Source organism: Sturnira hondurensis, unplaced genomic scaffold, assembly GCF_014824575.4.
Source record: "Sturnira hondurensis isolate 20B ecotype Veracruz unplaced genomic scaffold, ASM1482457v3 Scaffold0018525, whole genome shotgun sequence".
NCBI classification, from domain to species: domain Eukaryota; kingdom Metazoa; phylum Chordata; class Mammalia; order Chiroptera; family Phyllostomidae; genus Sturnira; species Sturnira hondurensis.
Genome location: NW_028091156.1, coordinates 13,194,632 through 13,212,966, shown reverse-complemented (window position 1 = coordinate 13,212,966; position 18,335 = coordinate 13,194,632). Strand labels below are relative to the sequence as shown.

At 38.4% G+C, this 18,335-nt stretch overlaps 1 protein-coding gene across 1 annotated transcript in view; it reads left to right on the top strand.

Annotated features, from left to right (window-relative positions):
• The window catches only part of FMN2 (formin 2), a 272,539-nt gene that overhangs the window by 157,553 nt on the left and 96,651 nt on the right, over positions 1-18,335 (top strand). Inside the window, exons 9-13 of the mRNA XM_037069426.1 lie at positions 7,535-7,626; positions 7,790-7,919; positions 8,904-9,050; positions 12,156-12,215; positions 12,372-12,492. Of these exons, the coding sequence (XP_036925321.1) occupies positions 7,535-7,626; positions 7,790-7,919; positions 8,904-9,050; positions 12,156-12,215; positions 12,372-12,492 (550 nt within the window). The remainder of the gene's footprint in view (positions 1-7,534; positions 7,627-7,789; positions 7,920-8,903; positions 9,051-12,155; positions 12,216-12,371; positions 12,493-18,335) is intronic.

Genomic DNA, 18,335 nt, shown 5'->3' with positions numbered 1-18,335 from the left:
TTCAGGTTTCTTCATGGTCTAAAAAGACCACGAAGCTGAGGCGTTTGGGGCGGGGGAGATGGGGCGTCCATCTGTAGCTGGGGGCACAAAGGCTTATGGACTGTGTCAACTGCAGGCTGTCACCACCGATCAGCACCAGAAGGAGCCCTGGGTTTGGGGTGTGTGAGGGTAGAGAGACTTGACTCAGTGCAAACAGCTCGGTTGTGGAAGATCTCAGCTGTGGAACAGCTTAACCGTGAGGCAGCGTAGCTGTGAGATGGCTGGATAGTGAGCGCTATGATGCAACATCACGGCTGTGGAGAGTCCAGGCCAGGGGGCACGTATGAGGCCATTTCGGTGTCACCGCTGGCATTGGCGAGGCAGCTCAGTGCCGCAATGGTGTTCCGGCTCAGGCTGGGGAAGCGCAGTCTTCCACAGAAACGGAAGGCGCGCTCCAGGGAAATGGAGGTGAAACCGGGAATACATAGGGAAGAGTTCTTGTCCCCAGTTCTTGATTGGTCTGTTTTCATGCAAATGAGGTCACCAAATTCTCTCAATTTGACTCACCCCAAAACCACTGTTCTTATTGGTCACGATGGAGCCACTCTGATTGGTCAATGAAGATGCAAATGAGGATGTACTTGAATAATTCCACATGGACAGGGTTAGTCTTAGTCCTGTCAGTTGATAAAAGATCCTAGGAACTCTCTTATAAGGGTTGACTCAGCCAGAGGGAGCACAGGACTGCTTGTCCCTGAAGCACAGAGACCACGAGAGGCCCCTGTTTAGCAAGGACTACTCGACTCTGTTTATAAACTCGAGCCCGGTTAGCCTCCAGGAGCCTTTCTTAACAGGCCCATTCATTCTCCGGGTCCACACATGGAGAGATGCCTGTGCCAGATTTCACACTTCCCTGAGAAATTCTGGTCCAACTACTGACCTACTGAAAATCACAAGCCTGTCTTTAATATCCATTGACCTGAACCTAAGAGATATCCAAGATTTCTACTGTTTGGAAAGAGAGGAGGGGAGAAAGAAAAAAGATCTGCTATTATCGCTGTCCTCAAATTATTTATAAAGTAGGAGAATAAGATCTCAATAGAGAAAAATTGGTTTTGGAATGATTTTTATGTTGGCTTAACTCTAGCCTTGATTCTTGCTGCTGTTTTTTCTTGTATTTTAGTTCTAAATGGAAACTTGGTTGGATAATGAAAACACTTGTTCGCTTCTCCTTTTAATGCAGTTTCTTTTAATCCCAGAGGAGGTCTCCCCTCAAAAGAACATGAATTGCACATCCTTGTGTGTGGTGTTGAGTCGTGAATTAGCACCCAGTCTGTCCTTACGAGCCATTTTTTTATATTCTTCTGTGACCTGCCCCTTATTTCATTAACACACCGTTTAGCTTAGTGGAGTACAGCGAGTATTTTTGCACAGTTTCTCTTTAGTAACTAACTAACTACTCAGCTCTCCTGGGAGGACAGTGTCTTCTGTTACATGTGCACTAAACAGTTCCCAGTAATTTTCCATGATGGCAGGCAAGCCCTGGAGAGATGGTGCGGTTGCCTAGCAACCATGGTAAATTATTCCATCCTGGCACCATAAACGTTCACTCTACCTCCTTGAAAGCCCTATATTCTGCTGATACTAGAGGAATGTACTTACAGCTAGGGATATTATAGCTCATACAGAAGACTTTCAGGTTTGGCCTGTGCATGGTCAGATTAGGTCGAGATTTTTCAGGGGTAGTAAATATTGATCATTGTTATAAGTACATGCTAAGAGCCTTGGTTTTTACTAAAGGTGGGTTGTGACTTGAAATTATGCCTGAAGAGTAAATAGCATTTGATGTTTTTGACCCTTGAGACGATCGTCACCTTCCCCCCTTGATGCCCATGGTTGCAACAACTAAAATTTAATGTGCAATGAAGTTATTAAAGGAATAGTCCATTCTTTTAAGGATGTAAAACTCCTATCAAATTTATTTTAGGAAGTTGAATGATTCCAGATGGTATCTCTTGTGTATTTGGCTCTGATTTTTTTTGTGTGTTTATTTGTATGTTTGCCAATATATGGTCAAGTACACAAGATTTTAGGTCCCTGAAGAGCCGTTCAGCCCTTAGACATACAACTTCAGTTTGCTATGTGTACGCAGCCGTTATTTTGCAAATCCCCCTCAGCCCTTTGCATTTAAAGATAGCTCAGTTTGTTGTACCTGGCAAGGAACCATCTGGAGGCTGTGAGAGGTTACTGTATGGACCACAAAAAGTGGATCTTCTGAAAAGCTAGTTTTTCAAGATTAGAGGAAGTACGCATTCACAAATAGTTTAGAGACCACCCATAAACTCTTGAATGTGTAATGTTCAAAAGACTCTCTTAAATTGTTTTTCACATAACGTGAAAGGATTTCCCCGTAAAATAGCTAAGAAATTCCCAGTCCAACACAGTAAACACTGTTTCATCCATAATGTACCTTACATACAGATTTTTTTCCCCTAATGAAATGATGAATGTCAAGTATGTAACTAAATAATTACATGCGATTAGTGCTAGGATAGCGTTCCGAAGAAGAAACAGGATAGCTGCCGAGGAGCATACAGATTTTGGGGGAGCTGGGATAATCCCCATCGTTAGGCAATGCTTAGAGTTGTCCTCCTGGGGTAGAAGGCAGTATGTTTGAGAGGAGAGTTGAGAAGGCGTTCCCAGAAGATGGAGCAGTTTGATCACAGGTATAGATGTGAAAAACTACAATGCATTTGGCGTGAGAATTGCTGTTTCTGGAAATTAGTACATAGGGGAATTGGAGTTGATGCTAGGGAAGCGGATGATCAGGCTATGTTGTTGTTGAGTTGTAGGAGTTCCTTATATGTTTTGAAATCAGCCCCTATGGGATATATTCTTTGTGAATGTAGAAGGGTGCGTAAAAGTAGGTTTACAGCGTATATGGAAAGCAGTACAATACATAGTGAATAATGTAAGAATAAACTCTGTTTTGTGTACTCACAACTGTGAGCTTCCTTTCGCCTCACGCTGTGTTGTCCCATTCACTTGGTTGCCTGTGAAGGCATCTGCCCCCGGGACTTTTCTTTGTGGGGAGTTTTTTGATTACTGATTGGATTTTGTGAGTAGTTATCAGTCTGTTCAGATTTTCTCCTTCTTCCTGATTCACTCTCGGTAGATTGGATATTTCTAAAAATTTATCCATTTCTTCCTGGTTGTCCCATTAGTTGGCGTATAATTGCTTGTAATGTTTTCTTATAATCCTTTGTATTTCTGTGGTATCAGTTGTCACTTTCACTTCTGATTTCACTTATTTGGGGCCTCTTGCTCTTTTTCCTTGATGAATCTGGTTAAACAATGGTCAATTTTATTTATCTTTTAAGGAACCAGCTTAAGTCCCTTTAGCAGGATTCTTGTAATCCTGTTTTGGTGGTGAGGGATTCCTTTGCCTTTTTCTTGTTTTAGAAATTCTGTCTTTCCTTTGATTCTAAGTAATAGCCTTGCTGTGTAGAGCAATCTTGATTGTAGGTATTCACTTTTCGTGATGTTGAATATTTCACACACTCTCGCCTGGAATGCAACGTTTCCATCTAGAAACTAGCTGATAATGTAGCAGAAACTAGCTGGACAAGGCAGCCCTCTTGTATATAACTAATTGTTTTTCTTTTGCTGCTTTTAAGATTCTCTCTGTCTTTAACCTTTGGCATTTTAATGATGATGCATCTTGCTGTGGGCCTCTTTGGGTTCATTTTATTTGGTACCCTCTGTTCTTCCTGGACATGAATGCCTATCTCCTTTAGCAGCTTAGGTAAATTTCCAGTCATTATTTCTTAAACTAAGTTTTCAATCCCTCTCTCTCTCTTCTGGTACTCCTATGATGCAAATGTTGGCATGATTGATGTTGTTCCCAGAGGCTTTTTAAACTGTCATCATTTCTTTAAATTATTTTTTTCTCTTTTTCTTTTTGCTGTTTTGTGTGGTGGGGCCTTTGAAAGAGGCTTGGACCTGGTGGGTGAATTCATTGTGGTGGGGTCTCAGGAAATCGCCAGGGAAACAACATTAGCCAGGATAACAGAGAGCTTACATTTGGCACCTGCTTGTGCTGGCCTGGCTGGGTGGAGGGGGACCTCCACAGAGGAACAGTGGAATCTGCTAGCACTTCTGTCCCTGGAGAGAGGTGATCTGACCCCTGTCCCTCTATCCCTTTCCCTTAAGTTACTCAAATCAGTTCCCCCATGTATGCCCTGCCTGCTCTTTGGGCTGCTGTCCCCTCACCAGAGTTGAGAGCAAGTAGGTTTGTGAAGGAGTAAATCTGTGTGTGGCCTTCTAAGAGCTCAGCCTTAGTCTCCAGCAGCCCCCTTTCCGTCTTGGATGCCATCCCCACTGGCTTTCACAGCCACATGTTGTGGGGTCTCCCGTTCCTGGCTCTGGTGCCCAGATCTGGGGAGTCCAGGGTGGGGCTGGGCCCCTCACTCAACAGGGGACATGCACAGTGGAGATATCTCTCCCAATTCTTAATTGCCACACCATGGTTTTGGAACCTGTTCATTCTGCATCACTACCCAACCTACCAGCCTTGATGTGGCTTCTTCTTTAAATCCTTAGTTAGATGAGTTTTGTTCAGCTGGTCTTCAAGTTCTAATTGGTGGAGGTTCTGTGATTTAGTTGTAATCTTGATGTGGCCATGGGAGGACATGAACACAGCCTTTACCTACTCCACCATCTTGAGCGGAAGCCAAAATAATCTTTGTATTTAATGAAACTAAAAGATTTAATCTTATAAGGGATGTTTGACCTGAAAGGAAGTGAAACTGGGAAAGGGAAAGTTTATTATTTGAATGTTTGGAGCTTGGAAATGTCTTTGTTTTATTGCTTGGCATGTAAACATGTAGCTACTTTGCCCTTATCTTTGGCCTTTGGAAGAATCATCCTATTTTAACAAATGACTCCCATCACCACTAATATGGTGATGTGATCACTAGCATCCTCTTCATATAGAGAGAGTTGCATATAGGTTTAAAAAGCAATGGAAGAGGATGACTATACAAGGGTTATGCAAATAAGAGTGGTGTTATGAACAACTTACTATGTTGCATGGTGGGTTGAAGTCTCACATGGATCTCTTTATCCCTAGTGTCTGGCGTGATGCCTGGTAAACAATAGACCTTATAATGTGTGGGTGAATGAATCCCTGAAATTCATCTTTTTAAAAGGTTGACCCTGCTGAGTACGTTAAACTGTGGACCAGAGAGGAACATTTGAGACTAAATTTACTTAGTAGGTCAAACAGAGCAAACAACATCCAGATGATTGCTGGCTGGAACAAATTCAACATACAACATACAATATTCAACATGTGGTTGCTGATGAGAATAAGAGTTTGTGTCCTTAGAAGGCGGCCGATAATGGCCTTTTGCTTGATTCTTCGTGTTTTACAAGAAGAAAGTCTAGAGGATGGGATAGAAACAGTTTGTCATTGTGTACTGATGAATAGTGGAAACTTGCACATTTGATTAATGTTGCTTAAAAAAACCTATTATGTTTCAGACCTACTTGTTATACCATTATATTCCTAAGTATTCCTGCATATGAGATGAGTGACGGGTGCATGAGAGAGCTGTGTTGAATGAAGGTAAAGATGCGTGGAAGTGTATGTACCTATTCTGGGCGTAGCTTACCTCCTTCTTTATTTACCTATTTGTGTCCTACCACTGAAAGGACTAATTCTATTACGTGCATCCGCAGCTATCTATCTGGGAGTTCAAATGACCTTATAAGGACCTCTCTGATACTATAAGGATGCTGAGAAACAGTTGGCATTATCTGCCTATCATTATGTTCTCAGTATTCCTTACATTGTCCTGTTATCAGTATCCTTCCTCTTTTCACCTCCGTTTTCTCCCTTGACTTGGAGGCCTTCTTTGTTCCTATTTAATTACTGATTTCGTTTTTTTTCTATGAAAAAATGACCACTAACTATATATCATAAGTTATGTTAATCTGGGGCCCATTCTTATGAGTGGTAACTATAAGTAAATGAGGTGGTGTTTACTCTCCTAAAATTTGTGAGCCAGGCCACAAGGAGAAAAGAAAAAGGAGGGCAGCTTACTGCCCTGGCCAGTGTGGCCCAGTTAGTTGGAGCTTCATCCGGAAGGCTGTGGGTTCGATCCCTGGACAGGGCCTGCGTGGGAGGCAACCAGTTGATGTTTCTCTTTCACAATGATGTTTCTCTCACTGCCCCTCCCTCCCTCCCCTCCTCTATCTCTAAAATCAATAAAAACATTTTTAAAGAATGTTCAAAAAAACTATGTAATTGCAATTCTAAGTGAAGGGTCTGCGTTTCTAAAGTTGTGGAATAGCTTAACATATTTACATTAAATGCACCCCCTTTATTTCTTTTTATCCTTTTGTTCTATCATATTCCAAAAGCAAAATTTATCAAACCCACAGAAGATCCACAGATCTGTTCTCAAATCCTCTTCCTCTGTTAAGAGTAGCTTCCTTTGAGGAACTTGTCTTCATCGATCTCATCAACTGAAAACCTCTGTTTCAAAACCAGCCAATGCAAAACACAACAGAGCTTTATTAGATGAACTATACAGAGTCTCTAGAAATCTGTCAGGTTCTGTCTGATACAGCAACTCTTGGTTCAACTACTTTTCTGTTGAAACAAAAAGTAATGTTGAAAGGATTTTAAGTTCTGAGGACTAGACCGTGATTCAAGTTATGGTAGTGTATTCACACCCGTCGGTGCATTTAGAAAAGGTTAGTATTTGATTATTTTGCAACATGTTTGTGAGTTGTGAAAAAGGTAAAGACTACAGATAAAAATCCTTCAAATCCTCCATAAAAAAGAGTAGATTTGTGATTCTTCAAGTTTATTCAGCCTTCTGCCGTAAGTTAAAAATGCAGAAGGTCCTCTCTATAAAGGATCAAATTTAGACAGACACATTTTTAGCTTGATTTTAGAAAGGCTTGAAAGAAAACACTTTTAGGAAGAGAAGAAGCCTGGGACCTTCTTGGTATCAAAAAGAAAATTCAGGAAAAGGATCAAAACCTTTTATTTTTGTGCCATGACTGAATAATTCAATTGTATTTTTCTTTCCCCTAAGGAAAAATAGTCATAAACAGTGATTGCAATAGTTAAATAAGTATTTTTTCCTTTAACAATCTTATAATAACCTTAAGATCAACTTATTTCCAAATGTAATTGATTCCTTCATAAGAAATACCACTTTAAAACGAAATTCTTGCATTCTGGAGAGTATTATAAACAGCCAAAAAGCAAGAGAGGGCCATATTGTTTTAAAACATGCTTGAATAAGTAAATGTTTGGCAGGCCACCGATAGTCAATAACATTTTTTGGAAGATTTCGAGATGATCTGCTTTTCGTTAAGCATATTTACACTTTAATGCCTCATGAATGAAGTCAAACTTTACTGTAGAGAAATGCTAAGAAATATGAAAATGTATATAGTTTTGCTGTGTTAAGATCACCATTATCTAAGAGATTCGATTGACCTGATTTTGAAAATCAGCTTGGCTTTTGATTTCCAGAGGGCACAGTCAGACGAACTGGAAAAAATTGAAAAGCATGGCCGGTCCTCCAAAGACAAGGAGAATGCCAAGTCTCTGGACAAGCCCGAACAGTAAGCACACCTTACAAATCTGCACTGAGCATCCAGGCTGTGGGTGGGCTCCCTCCCCTTGGAAAATCCAGTGTCTTCTGTTCAGAGCTGTTATGAATGATATGACGTTGAACATCTGTTTATAGGGTCTGTTTCCCCCCTTAACTTGGTATTATTTCCTTAGGTTTCTTTATGAGCTGTCCCTCATCCCCAACTTTTCCGAGCGAGTCTTTTGCATCCTGTTCCAGTCCACATTTTCAGAAAGCATTTGCTCAATTCGCCGCAAACTGGAATTGCTGCAGAACTTATGTGAGGTGGGTTGTGATGTGCAGAGAGCTGAAGCTTGGATTCTCATACATAATTGGGTTCAGGCATGTTCATATTTCAAAAAAGGTTTTATTTATTCTAAGTGCTCATAAAAGTTAAAGCATAGCAGACCTACAGAAGAGACCATACTGTGTTTCAGGTTCAAGAACAAAGCAGATGCGCAGGCAGGCGCACTGGTCTACAGGGGAGCCTGGTGCCTGAATGTGGTCATTGCTGATAGACCTCTGGAGACCTTTGTCCCTTCTGCTTTTGTCAAAGTAGAACCTTCACTTTTCATGGTCCCCTCATACATCAAACTTACAATTAAATACAATTGCAGGGCATTTTCTTTTTTCCCTTCATCTTTGAAAGGGTCCCTCAATAAAACATTCATGATTCCAACCAAATGATTTAGGAACAGCTGTGTGGTTCCACAGAAGATCAGTATTCTTCGGAAAACAATAAATTCTTGGTAGAAATTAGCATTATGAACATTGAAAACAATTTGTCCCAAATCAATGGAACCATTTCTTCTGGTCGTGGCAAATCATTTGGAAAAGTTGTTAGAAGTTATCAAAGGCACATTTTCAGAGGAAGTGACATGCAAATTCAGGTTGAACTTGGTGTTTTGGAGAAGTAAGTATGAATTTGTCAGGGGTACATCTAAATTTGGACATTAATACTTATAACTGTGTTTTAGCTTACCACAACTATGCCAAAAATGTCTGTTGCCCCAGAGGTAGGTATAATTAGGATAATAGCAAGGACATTCTTTTGTAGTCGTTGTCATGGTATAATCTTATTTGTTTCTTAGACATGGCCTAGATTTTTTTTCACTTGGAGACACTGCTCTTGAAATATAATAATGAGCAAGAAGAAAGTTGGGATAGGACCCAAAATGCTTAGTATAATGTGAATATCAGCCACTAACTTACGATAAATCAAATAAAATGTTGTATACTTGAGAAATTGCTCTTTATTCTGTTTTTCAGACTTTACAAAATGGCCCAGGGGTGATGCAGGTTCTGGGTTTGGTTCTTGCCTTTGGCAACTACATGAACGGTGGAAATAAGACTCGGGGACAGGCGGATGGTTTCGGATTAGACATTCTTCCGAAGCTGAAAGATGTCAAGAGCAGCGTAAGTGTTTTTGCATGAGTGAATGTAGGCACGTAGAGGATTAGATGTCTTGTTTAGGAATAAGCTTGCCTGGAACGCTGTTGCAATAAATATTTCTTTAAATTCCAAGGGCAAAAGTTTCTTTATATTCTAAACTAGGTAAAAGTCATGGCTATCATATATTTGTGATTTAGTGAATAATAATGTTTCCGAAAGTGAGGGGTTTTGAGTTCTATGCATAATGAATAATTAAGTAGACAATATTTTAAAATAAAAATATTTTTTTCACTCTACCATGGGTGCTAATGTTTATCTTTTTGGACCCTGAGGACTAATTAATTTCCACAAATTAGATAGTGTATCCATTACTTTCTTTTTTCCCTCCATCTTAAGCAAAACGAAGATGACTGAAAATAGTTTGTAAATAAAAGATGATTGTTTTTCTACATATAATCTCCTGCTGCTCGTATGTATTGGAACGTCTGAGTCTTTTCGCAGCCTAATTACTTTTTGGTCCCTCTTCAGTAGTTGTGTTTCTTTAAAATTAACTTCTAAGAGACAATGAGAGTGTCAGTGCAAATACAAGTTTAGGGAAACAGCCGTGGTGGTAAGGGTTGGAATCTGAGACTGTGAACTTTGAAAATAAAAGAATTCTGTTTCTCTGATAAGAGAGCGTCCACACAGACCTCTCTAATGAAGGAAATCATGGATAGGATCTTATACTATTGGACGTAGGCAAACAATTAATTGGCTTATAGAGATGAAATTGTTCTTCAATTTGTTCTTCCTCGGTAATGAACTCATCAAATTGTTTTCCTCGGTAATGAACTGATCTCCCTGCTGAGAAAGAGGCGCTGCCCGTTATTTTCTGTCAGCCAACAACTTGTTGATTCACTCGCTCATCCACGCAAACACACACTGTGTGTTTCCAAAATTGAGGAAAACATTGTCCCTTCTTGGAACACCAACGACATAGAAGTGTTGGATTTTAATGACTGTATTTGTTCAGATGCTATTTTATTTGTACGATGTGTACTTCCAGAGGGACCTTCAGGATGTCAACCTTAAAAATCACATTTGCTCAAAAACAAAAGCTCTGTGAACACGTGGTGGTTCCTGAATAGTTCTTAGCAACTGCTTGTTGGGTTGAAACAGTAACTTTTGAAAATAACATAGGAAAATATGTAACATTGACCTAAAAATTTTATAATTTTTAATTTATAAAAATGTATCTGGCCCTGACTGGTGTGGGTCAGCTGGTTGGGCGTCATCCCACAAACCAAAAGGCTGCTGGTTTGGTTCCCTTTTAGGGTACATGGCAGGGTTGCGGGCTTAGTCCTTGGTTGGGGCACATACAAGAATCAACCAGTGACTGCACCAATAAGTGCAACAACAACAAAAAATCAATGTTTCTTTCTCGTGTCGAAGTTTCTCTTCTTCCCTTTCTCCCTCACCTCCCGCCTCTCTAAAAATAAATAAATAAAATCTAAAACAAATGTATCTGAAGTGATTTTCATAATCATTTTATATATGAACAAAGGATTTATTTTATTTGGTTGACATATCTTATCCAATTACCCAGTAAGTTAAATCTGATTAATTTAAATCATTGAGGGAAGCACGGGGTTGGGGGGGGGGGGGCGTGTGTGTGTGGCAGGAGGCAGGGCTGGGAATATAAGACAGAAAACTGTACTTGAACAAGAATTACATTAAAAAAGTATATATATATAAATAAAATTTAAATCATTGAGGAGTAATCTAGATAAAAATTAAACAATGATTCAGGAAGCAGGAGTTTTTAAAAAAGAAATTCACTTGTGTTCTCACAATAGCTATGCAAACTCTTCCTGACTTGGTTCTTTTTCTGTGAAACAAATGTAACTGTACTCTTTAATACTGTCTGTAAACATTCCTGTTGCTCAGGCCACTCTGAATTTTCACTCAGCACGCTATCAGCAGGCATTTAATGACTGTCTTGTTAATCGATTCGGATCCTGCTAACCGTTTCACTGATTGACAGCTTAGAAAACTAAAAGGAGGTCGAATAGCTCACATTATTTCATAAACAAATCTTGTTTCTAATAAATACATTTTATTAACATTCATATCGCTATGTATTACTGTGTAATAGATGTTGCAGTACTATTAGTCATTACTACCACTGTTGCTAGTACGCATTACTGTGAAGGTTGTCTCTTATAGGTGTGTTACCATATCCTGTCACACTCAGTTATAAAGGGATGTTATTCTTTTTAGAAATACGGGGAAAGTTATGGTTAGGCTGAACATTCTAGGAAATGTACTTAGTATCCAAGTGATTTTTTTTTATTTTAATTTTTTTATCATTAACGTTTGAATGCAGTGGTCTCCATTTCCCCACCACCCCTTTCCCCCACCCCACGCACCCCACCTGCCACCCTCAATCCTACCCCCTTTTGGCTTTGTCCATGAGCCCTTTCTAGATGCTCATTATATACATATATCTTTGGTCTCCTACATTCAGATGATCTAATACTAACTTTCAGCCATGCCAAAAAATAATTAAAAAATAATGCTTCATAGCCCTGGCTGGTGTGGCTCAGTGGATTGAGCACAGGCCTGCAAACCAGAGGATCATGGTTCGATTCCCAGTCAGGGCACATGCCTGGGTTGCAGTCTGGTTCCCTGCAGGCGAGCCTCCAGCAGGGGGCGCACGAGAGGCAACCATGCATTGATGTTCCTCTCCCTCTCTCCTTACCCTCTAAAGAGAAATAAATAAATAAAATCTTAAAAAAATAATGCTTCATAAAGATAGTAGTCACGCCTTTTAATAACAAAATATAAACATCAATACACTGATTTCCTGGCGGAGGAGAGGGAAAACAGGAAAGTGTTTGTAGTTGACACCCCACCCTTCACCAGCAATGCTCAGCCCTCCGAGCTGAGATGGGAGCACTGGGGAAAACAGCGTCCTCCAGGCCACCCTTGGGTACCGTCACTAACGTAATCTGAAATAGACAATTTCACATTTCATCCTAAGTGTTCTCGTCAGTACACACTGAATTCCTGGCATTTGTTTTATTTAACACTGCCTATTTAATAATTTCCAACAAATGCATTTTCACTTACTTTGGTTTTTCTGCCTAGGACAATAGTAGAAGCCTCCTGTCGTATATTGTTTCCTATTATCTTCGGAATTTTGATGAGGTAAGATGATTTTTGCATATAGGTATATTTTGTTATTCATTATTGTTGAATGATTTGACCTTGTTTGTTTTTCTTGTTTTGCCATTGCATTATTGTGCGATCCTTCTTCATATTAATGCTGATTTGTTTAAAAATTGTATGTTTCCTGCTGATCAGGATGCTGGAAAAGAACAGTGTGTTTTCCCGTTACCGGAACCACAGGATCTTTTCCAGGCTTCACAGATGAAGTTTGAAGACTTTCAGAAAGATCTCAGAAAACTAAAGAAAGACTTGAAAGGTAACTTACCACCTTGGAGAAACTCATGCTTGTTATTTATGCTTTTCTTTTTGCCTTTAAGCCCAAATGATATTTATTGAAAGGGAAAAGCTGTTCACGATGTATTGGTGAACATGTGTGTAAAATTACATACACAAAAGTCGGTGTTTTTTTTAGAGAGAGAAGACAAACTTTTCAATGTTCTTGGACAGAATGTCTTTCACAGGCTTGTAGAATTAAAGAGTGCTTGGCGTGACAAAGAAATCTTATTCCTTTGTTATTTAAAAAGTGATGTGTATTAGAAGTTCAGTGTTGGAAAACTCTTGGTTATTTGAATAGCAATCTTTTTCATCAGGAGAAAATTTGATTGTCTTGTTTTTACTTTATAGCCAAGAACATTTGTCCATTTATCTTGTCATTGTGAAAAGATGACTAGTCCTTCCCTACCCTCCCTTCATGGACTTGCTCAAGATTTTGAGGCTTGTAAACTTTGCTGGGAACAAAATATCTTCCTTCACATATTTGGTCAAAAAGCACGTCCATGTATGTTTTCTTGTTAGTTGAGAAGCCTTGTATCAAACCATTTTGAAGAGAGTCTAAAGTTCTTCAGATTTCTAAATTAGGAGTAACATTTACACTAAAGCAAATAGTTTTACAGTTTTAAAAGTTATCTCTGTAAGTAAAATCCCTTTTATTCCCTGTTCATGAGGCTCCTTATTGGAATGGAGCCAAGAACACCTCAGGTATCAATTTAAACCTCTATGTATTATTGGGTTGGCCAGAAAGTTCATTTGCTTTTTTCCATACCGTGGCTCTAGTAGTGCTTAGTTGTCTTTAATTTCATTCAAAACAGGTCCATTAGATTGCATTGTGACAGCTGTCACATCAGCTTGCATTTTTAAAAAACCTATCAGAATTGCTGAGTTTTTGTGCAGCCATTTTAATATTGAAGATGGGAGAAGATACACATTTTCAGTGTACTATGCTTTGTTGTTTCAAGATAGGTAAAAATGCAGCTGAACCGAAAAAAAAAAGACACGTGCAATGTATGCAGAAGGTGCTGTGACTGATCGAATGCGTCAAAAGTGGTTTGCAAAGTTCCTTGATACTATTACCATTTTGGCCAAACAGTTCTTTGCTGTGGGGCTGTCTTATTCATTGGAAGGTGTTTAGCAGCACCCCTGGCCTCTACCTACTAGAAGCCAGTAGTGGGAGACAGCCAACATACTCAAAATACCCAAATCAATAAAGTTATTGGTGAAAATGAAAAATGTGTCTTTCATTTTATGGAAAAAACTAAATGGACGTTTTGGCCAACCTAATAACTCTATTAAGCACAGACAGGGAGTGAATAAATTTACATGAGATTTTCATTGGATGTGTTACTGCAGGAAAATTACTCCGGTACAGAAACCAAAAAGATGATGTAACTTTTTAAGGGATTCTACCCCAATTTTGAAATGCTGGTCCATATTCATCTGTATGGATCAGAATCAACACAGTAACATTACATAGTTTGCTTGTCGTTCCTAAACACTCAGCAAATTTGTAATGATCCTGAGCATACTGTGTATTGGTAGTGCTGGGGGCACTCGCCAATGTGGGTGGTCACTTCCTGAACCCAAGGATGGCTTCCTTGTTTTAAAAATAAATAAAATTATCGTATGTTTGTATAATACTCTTACTATGTATTTAAGCATAATTTTTTAAAACAAGAAAAAACAAGCTATTCATATATACTATTTATCATGCTTCAAAATTATAGCAGGTACATTGGCTTATTGGTTTGCTAGCATTTCTGGGGTATCAGAAATAGTTCAGACTTTGCTCAATGATTCAGTCTCATAAAGCAGGGTTTTATAGTTCACAGGTGGTTTTGTAAAGGAGAAGACTGGTCATCTTACTACTAGGGGATTTATGTTTGCCAAAGGTTGGAATGCTACCACATTTATATTTCTATACCTATATGCTTTCTTACAATCATTATTAGATATACCTGTAGCCATGCAAATAGAAAGTTCTCACAAGACTTAGATAGAGCGAAACAAAGAGAACCAACAGATCCCACGTGATGGGTTTGAAAAAGACCGGTACACCATTGTCCTACTTTCTATTGTACATCCGTCTTCCCCAGCAATGCGGTGGCTACGGAAGGTGTATTTTAGCAATGATTGGGTGCGTCCGAGGGGTAAGACGGTAATGATATTTACTCAAAGGGTTTACTCTTTATATGTAATAAGGCAGACTTCTCTGAAAGGTCTATTTCCTCAACTGGCACCTAAGCATTTCCCTACCATAGTATTTTCTCAAGTGTGTGAACAGTTTGTGACAATTCGATGTCCTGGAAACAGGGTGTTTTCATGACTAAGTACATGTAAAGAATTCGCAGTGTTCTCTGAAAGAAGGGTTAGCAGTTCTCCGATGTATTTGACCCGGAAGCACTTGTTTTTCACAGAATATCTGGTTGGTTCTCCAGTGGGTGGAACACACTTCAAGAAGCACCGGCCTGGTTCCGTGTTAGTAATAGAAATGTGGCACTTGTCACTGACAAGCTTACAGTGGAGCTGGGGACACGAAACTACAGTGTGTGAAATAATGCCGTGATGTCTTGCTGTTCTCATCAAATGCGAACAGCTTGAGCTATTTACAAGGCCGAGGCATCCTTTAAACACTGACACAAAGCATAATTTAATCATACCTCTTTTTTTTTTTTGCTTTTCCAAAATTTAAGGTTTTGTATAGAAAAATCAGATGTTTTGTAACACAAGGAAGGAAATCTTGCGAGCCAAAACTTAATTAAATTCAATTTCTGGGAAGGATTCAGCATGACTGTGGCATTTCCTACCTACAAGGCATAAAATCAGACTGCCTCGTGTCCCTTTTTGGAATGAGATGGGTCTAAATAAATGTGGTACGTGCAAACACTTGACTAAATGGGAGTCAAATGGGAGATGACTGTATTATGTTATTTGGGATATAATTAGTTTAAAATAATGTGTATTTTGGTAAAGGCAGCCTAGTAAAGATGATTCCTTCTAAGTGATTAAATTAGGTGATTCATTTAGGAAAGGTCAAGCCCTGGCTGGGTGGCTCAGTTGGCTGGAGCATCATCCCCTACCCCAAAGGTTGTGGGTTCAATTCCCGTTCAGGGCACATACCGAGGTTGCAGGGATCAGCGATCTCTGAGCAGGGTGCTACAGGAGGCAACTGATCGATTTCTCTCTCCCTCTGTCTTCCCAGCCCAGCCCCTCCCTTTCACGTCCTCTCTCTCTCAAATCAGTGAACATATCCTCAGGTGAGGATTAAAATCATTAGAAAAAGATTCAAATATCCTGCCCACATTTTGTCAGAAGCAAGTTGTTTTAAGGAGGTTTAAAAAAAATGAGATGATATATATATATATATATATATATATATATATATATATATATATAAAGAATTTATCCCCATACTTTCCATTTGATAAATATACAGTAAATATTGTCTACTCATCATAAGGAAAATGGAATAAATAGTATGATTAGTTAGATAAAGAGATAAGCAAAGCCATTAAGACACTCATTTTCTGGCTGAATCATTTCTTCTGCCTCAGTTTAGAGTCTTGACTTATTTTTAAGGGAGGACTGAGAAATGATGTGAGATGGCTCAGGCGTTTTCCTAAGACAACCGAATCTCATGTTAACATTGTGAGAGCAGAGCATCTCCTGCGTTTGGTTTCTCTACTTGTTCCCACGATTTCCACAGGGGCCCCTGGCGCTCGGAGCTCAGTGACATGTGGTGTGTTAAGCAACCTGATCTGCTCTTGATCTCTTCTGGCTGTCAGCAGCTTTGTCCGATGAAGCCATGCCAAATGATGATTTCTGGTCCAGTGCCTTCCTTGGGTAGAAACCATAGCACTTGCCACATGACTTAAATCAACTCAACACGTACTGAGCATTGGGTAATTGAGTTACCGGAACTGGGCGAGGATGTTTTCATGCAAATTCTTCCCTGTATCTTCTATCCTCCCCTTACCTCCAGTGCCTGGCTCGAAAATGCTCAGAATTAATTAACTCTATCTTCAAGTGGAAATAATTTCAGTATCCAGAGATATGGGAAAACCGAGTCTTTAAAATTGTTTGTGTTGATGTATTTGTGTTTATGCCAATTATTTTTACAATTGCCAATATCTGATATTTATTTTTTGTTTGAGGAAAGAAAAATGATGCTATAAACTCAGTTCAAATGCAACCAATAACTTCTGTTAAAATAAGTTTTTACTAAAATTTAAAAATGACTACCAGTTCAGCATAGAAAATTAGAGAATACTGAAAGACATCATGTAGAAAATATATTTACCTGTAATCCTACAGTCCAATGGTAAATAATCTTAATATTTTGGTATATTTTAATCTGGTGTGTGTATGTTGCACATGTATGAATTATGCCATTTGAGCTAAAATGTGTATAATTTTTGTTCATTCATATATTCTTTGCTTTGTAGTTGGATAGTTTAATCTACCTACATGTGCTTCATGTCTTCCTTTATTTCTTTTATTGTCTTGACAAATTGTTCTGTGTTCTCTCCCTGACTTTTCCAATATATTTGGGAAGCTATAGATAGTATTTCTATTCATTTGTTGGCTGGTCTTCAATGTTAACACATTTTTGGTAATTTATGTAATTTTATAACATGCTATACATCGATATGTATTTTTATCTTCCCAAATAAGATAGGTGTTTTAGAACATTCTAACTAATAGTTAAACTACTGTTCATCTTTCTTCTAGCGACTTTCCAGAGTTTTAGTCTTATTATTTTTCTTTTAGAAATTACTGATACTTTGTATTCATTAAGTAATAATATCTGTCAGCACATTTAATCAATCTTTACGCTGACATTATTGCATCTTATTTTTACCCTTCTCGTTTATCTGTTGCCTCAATGAGGGTTGGTGCATGTTAACCTGTTAGTCTAAAAGTGATGAAAAAAATTTCCCCCTCATCTTTGAATGATTATTTTTCTGGGTCAAGTAATCTAGGTCAACTTAACTTTATTAATATTTTGAAAAGAACTTCTTTTTCTTCTGCCATCTCTTATCACCAGTAAGTCTGTTTTCAATCTAATTGTTATTCTTTTATGAATAATCTGTCTTCTCTCTTTGGTGACTTTTATAATTTTTTCATTATTTTTTTCCATCTTCAGCTTAGCCTTAATGTGTTTAGTATCAGTTTATTCATTTATTTGTTACTTTTCTATGTACTTAGTAAGAACTTTCAACTTGAAAACCAATGTCTTTTAATATCTTAAGAATTCTCAGTAATTATCTATTCATGTAATCCTTACTTTTCCTCCTCTTTTTCTGAAACTCATTTTAGATGTTCACGCAAGCTGCTTAGTCTAACCTTCCATGTCTCCTAACTTCTCTTTTGCATTTAAAAATCCACCCCTTTTGGCTATGATCCTCATGCATTCCTCAACATTGCCTTCCAGTTCATTCATTCTCTCTTTGATTCTGTCCAACATGATGTTTATATTATCAATGCAACTATTTTAAAATCATGATAATTTTTTTGTTTCCAAGATTTTTAGTATGTTTTTTACCATACTATTTTTACCATGAAATGAATTTTTGTTCTTTTTTGCAAATTATTTTTCCTTTATAATTTTGAAGTTTACAAAAATATATTAAAGTCCTTTATGCATTTTCTGTAGCTTTTGTTTCATCTGAAATGTATCCATCTTTTATTTGTTGATACTTATAAGGTGTCATCCTACTCATTGATTTTCTTTGTGGTATTAGAATGTTGATTAGAAAGAGCTGTTAGAAAAAAAAAAAAAAAAAAAAAAAAAAAAGAAAGAGCTGTTAGAGGGCTGAATGAGGC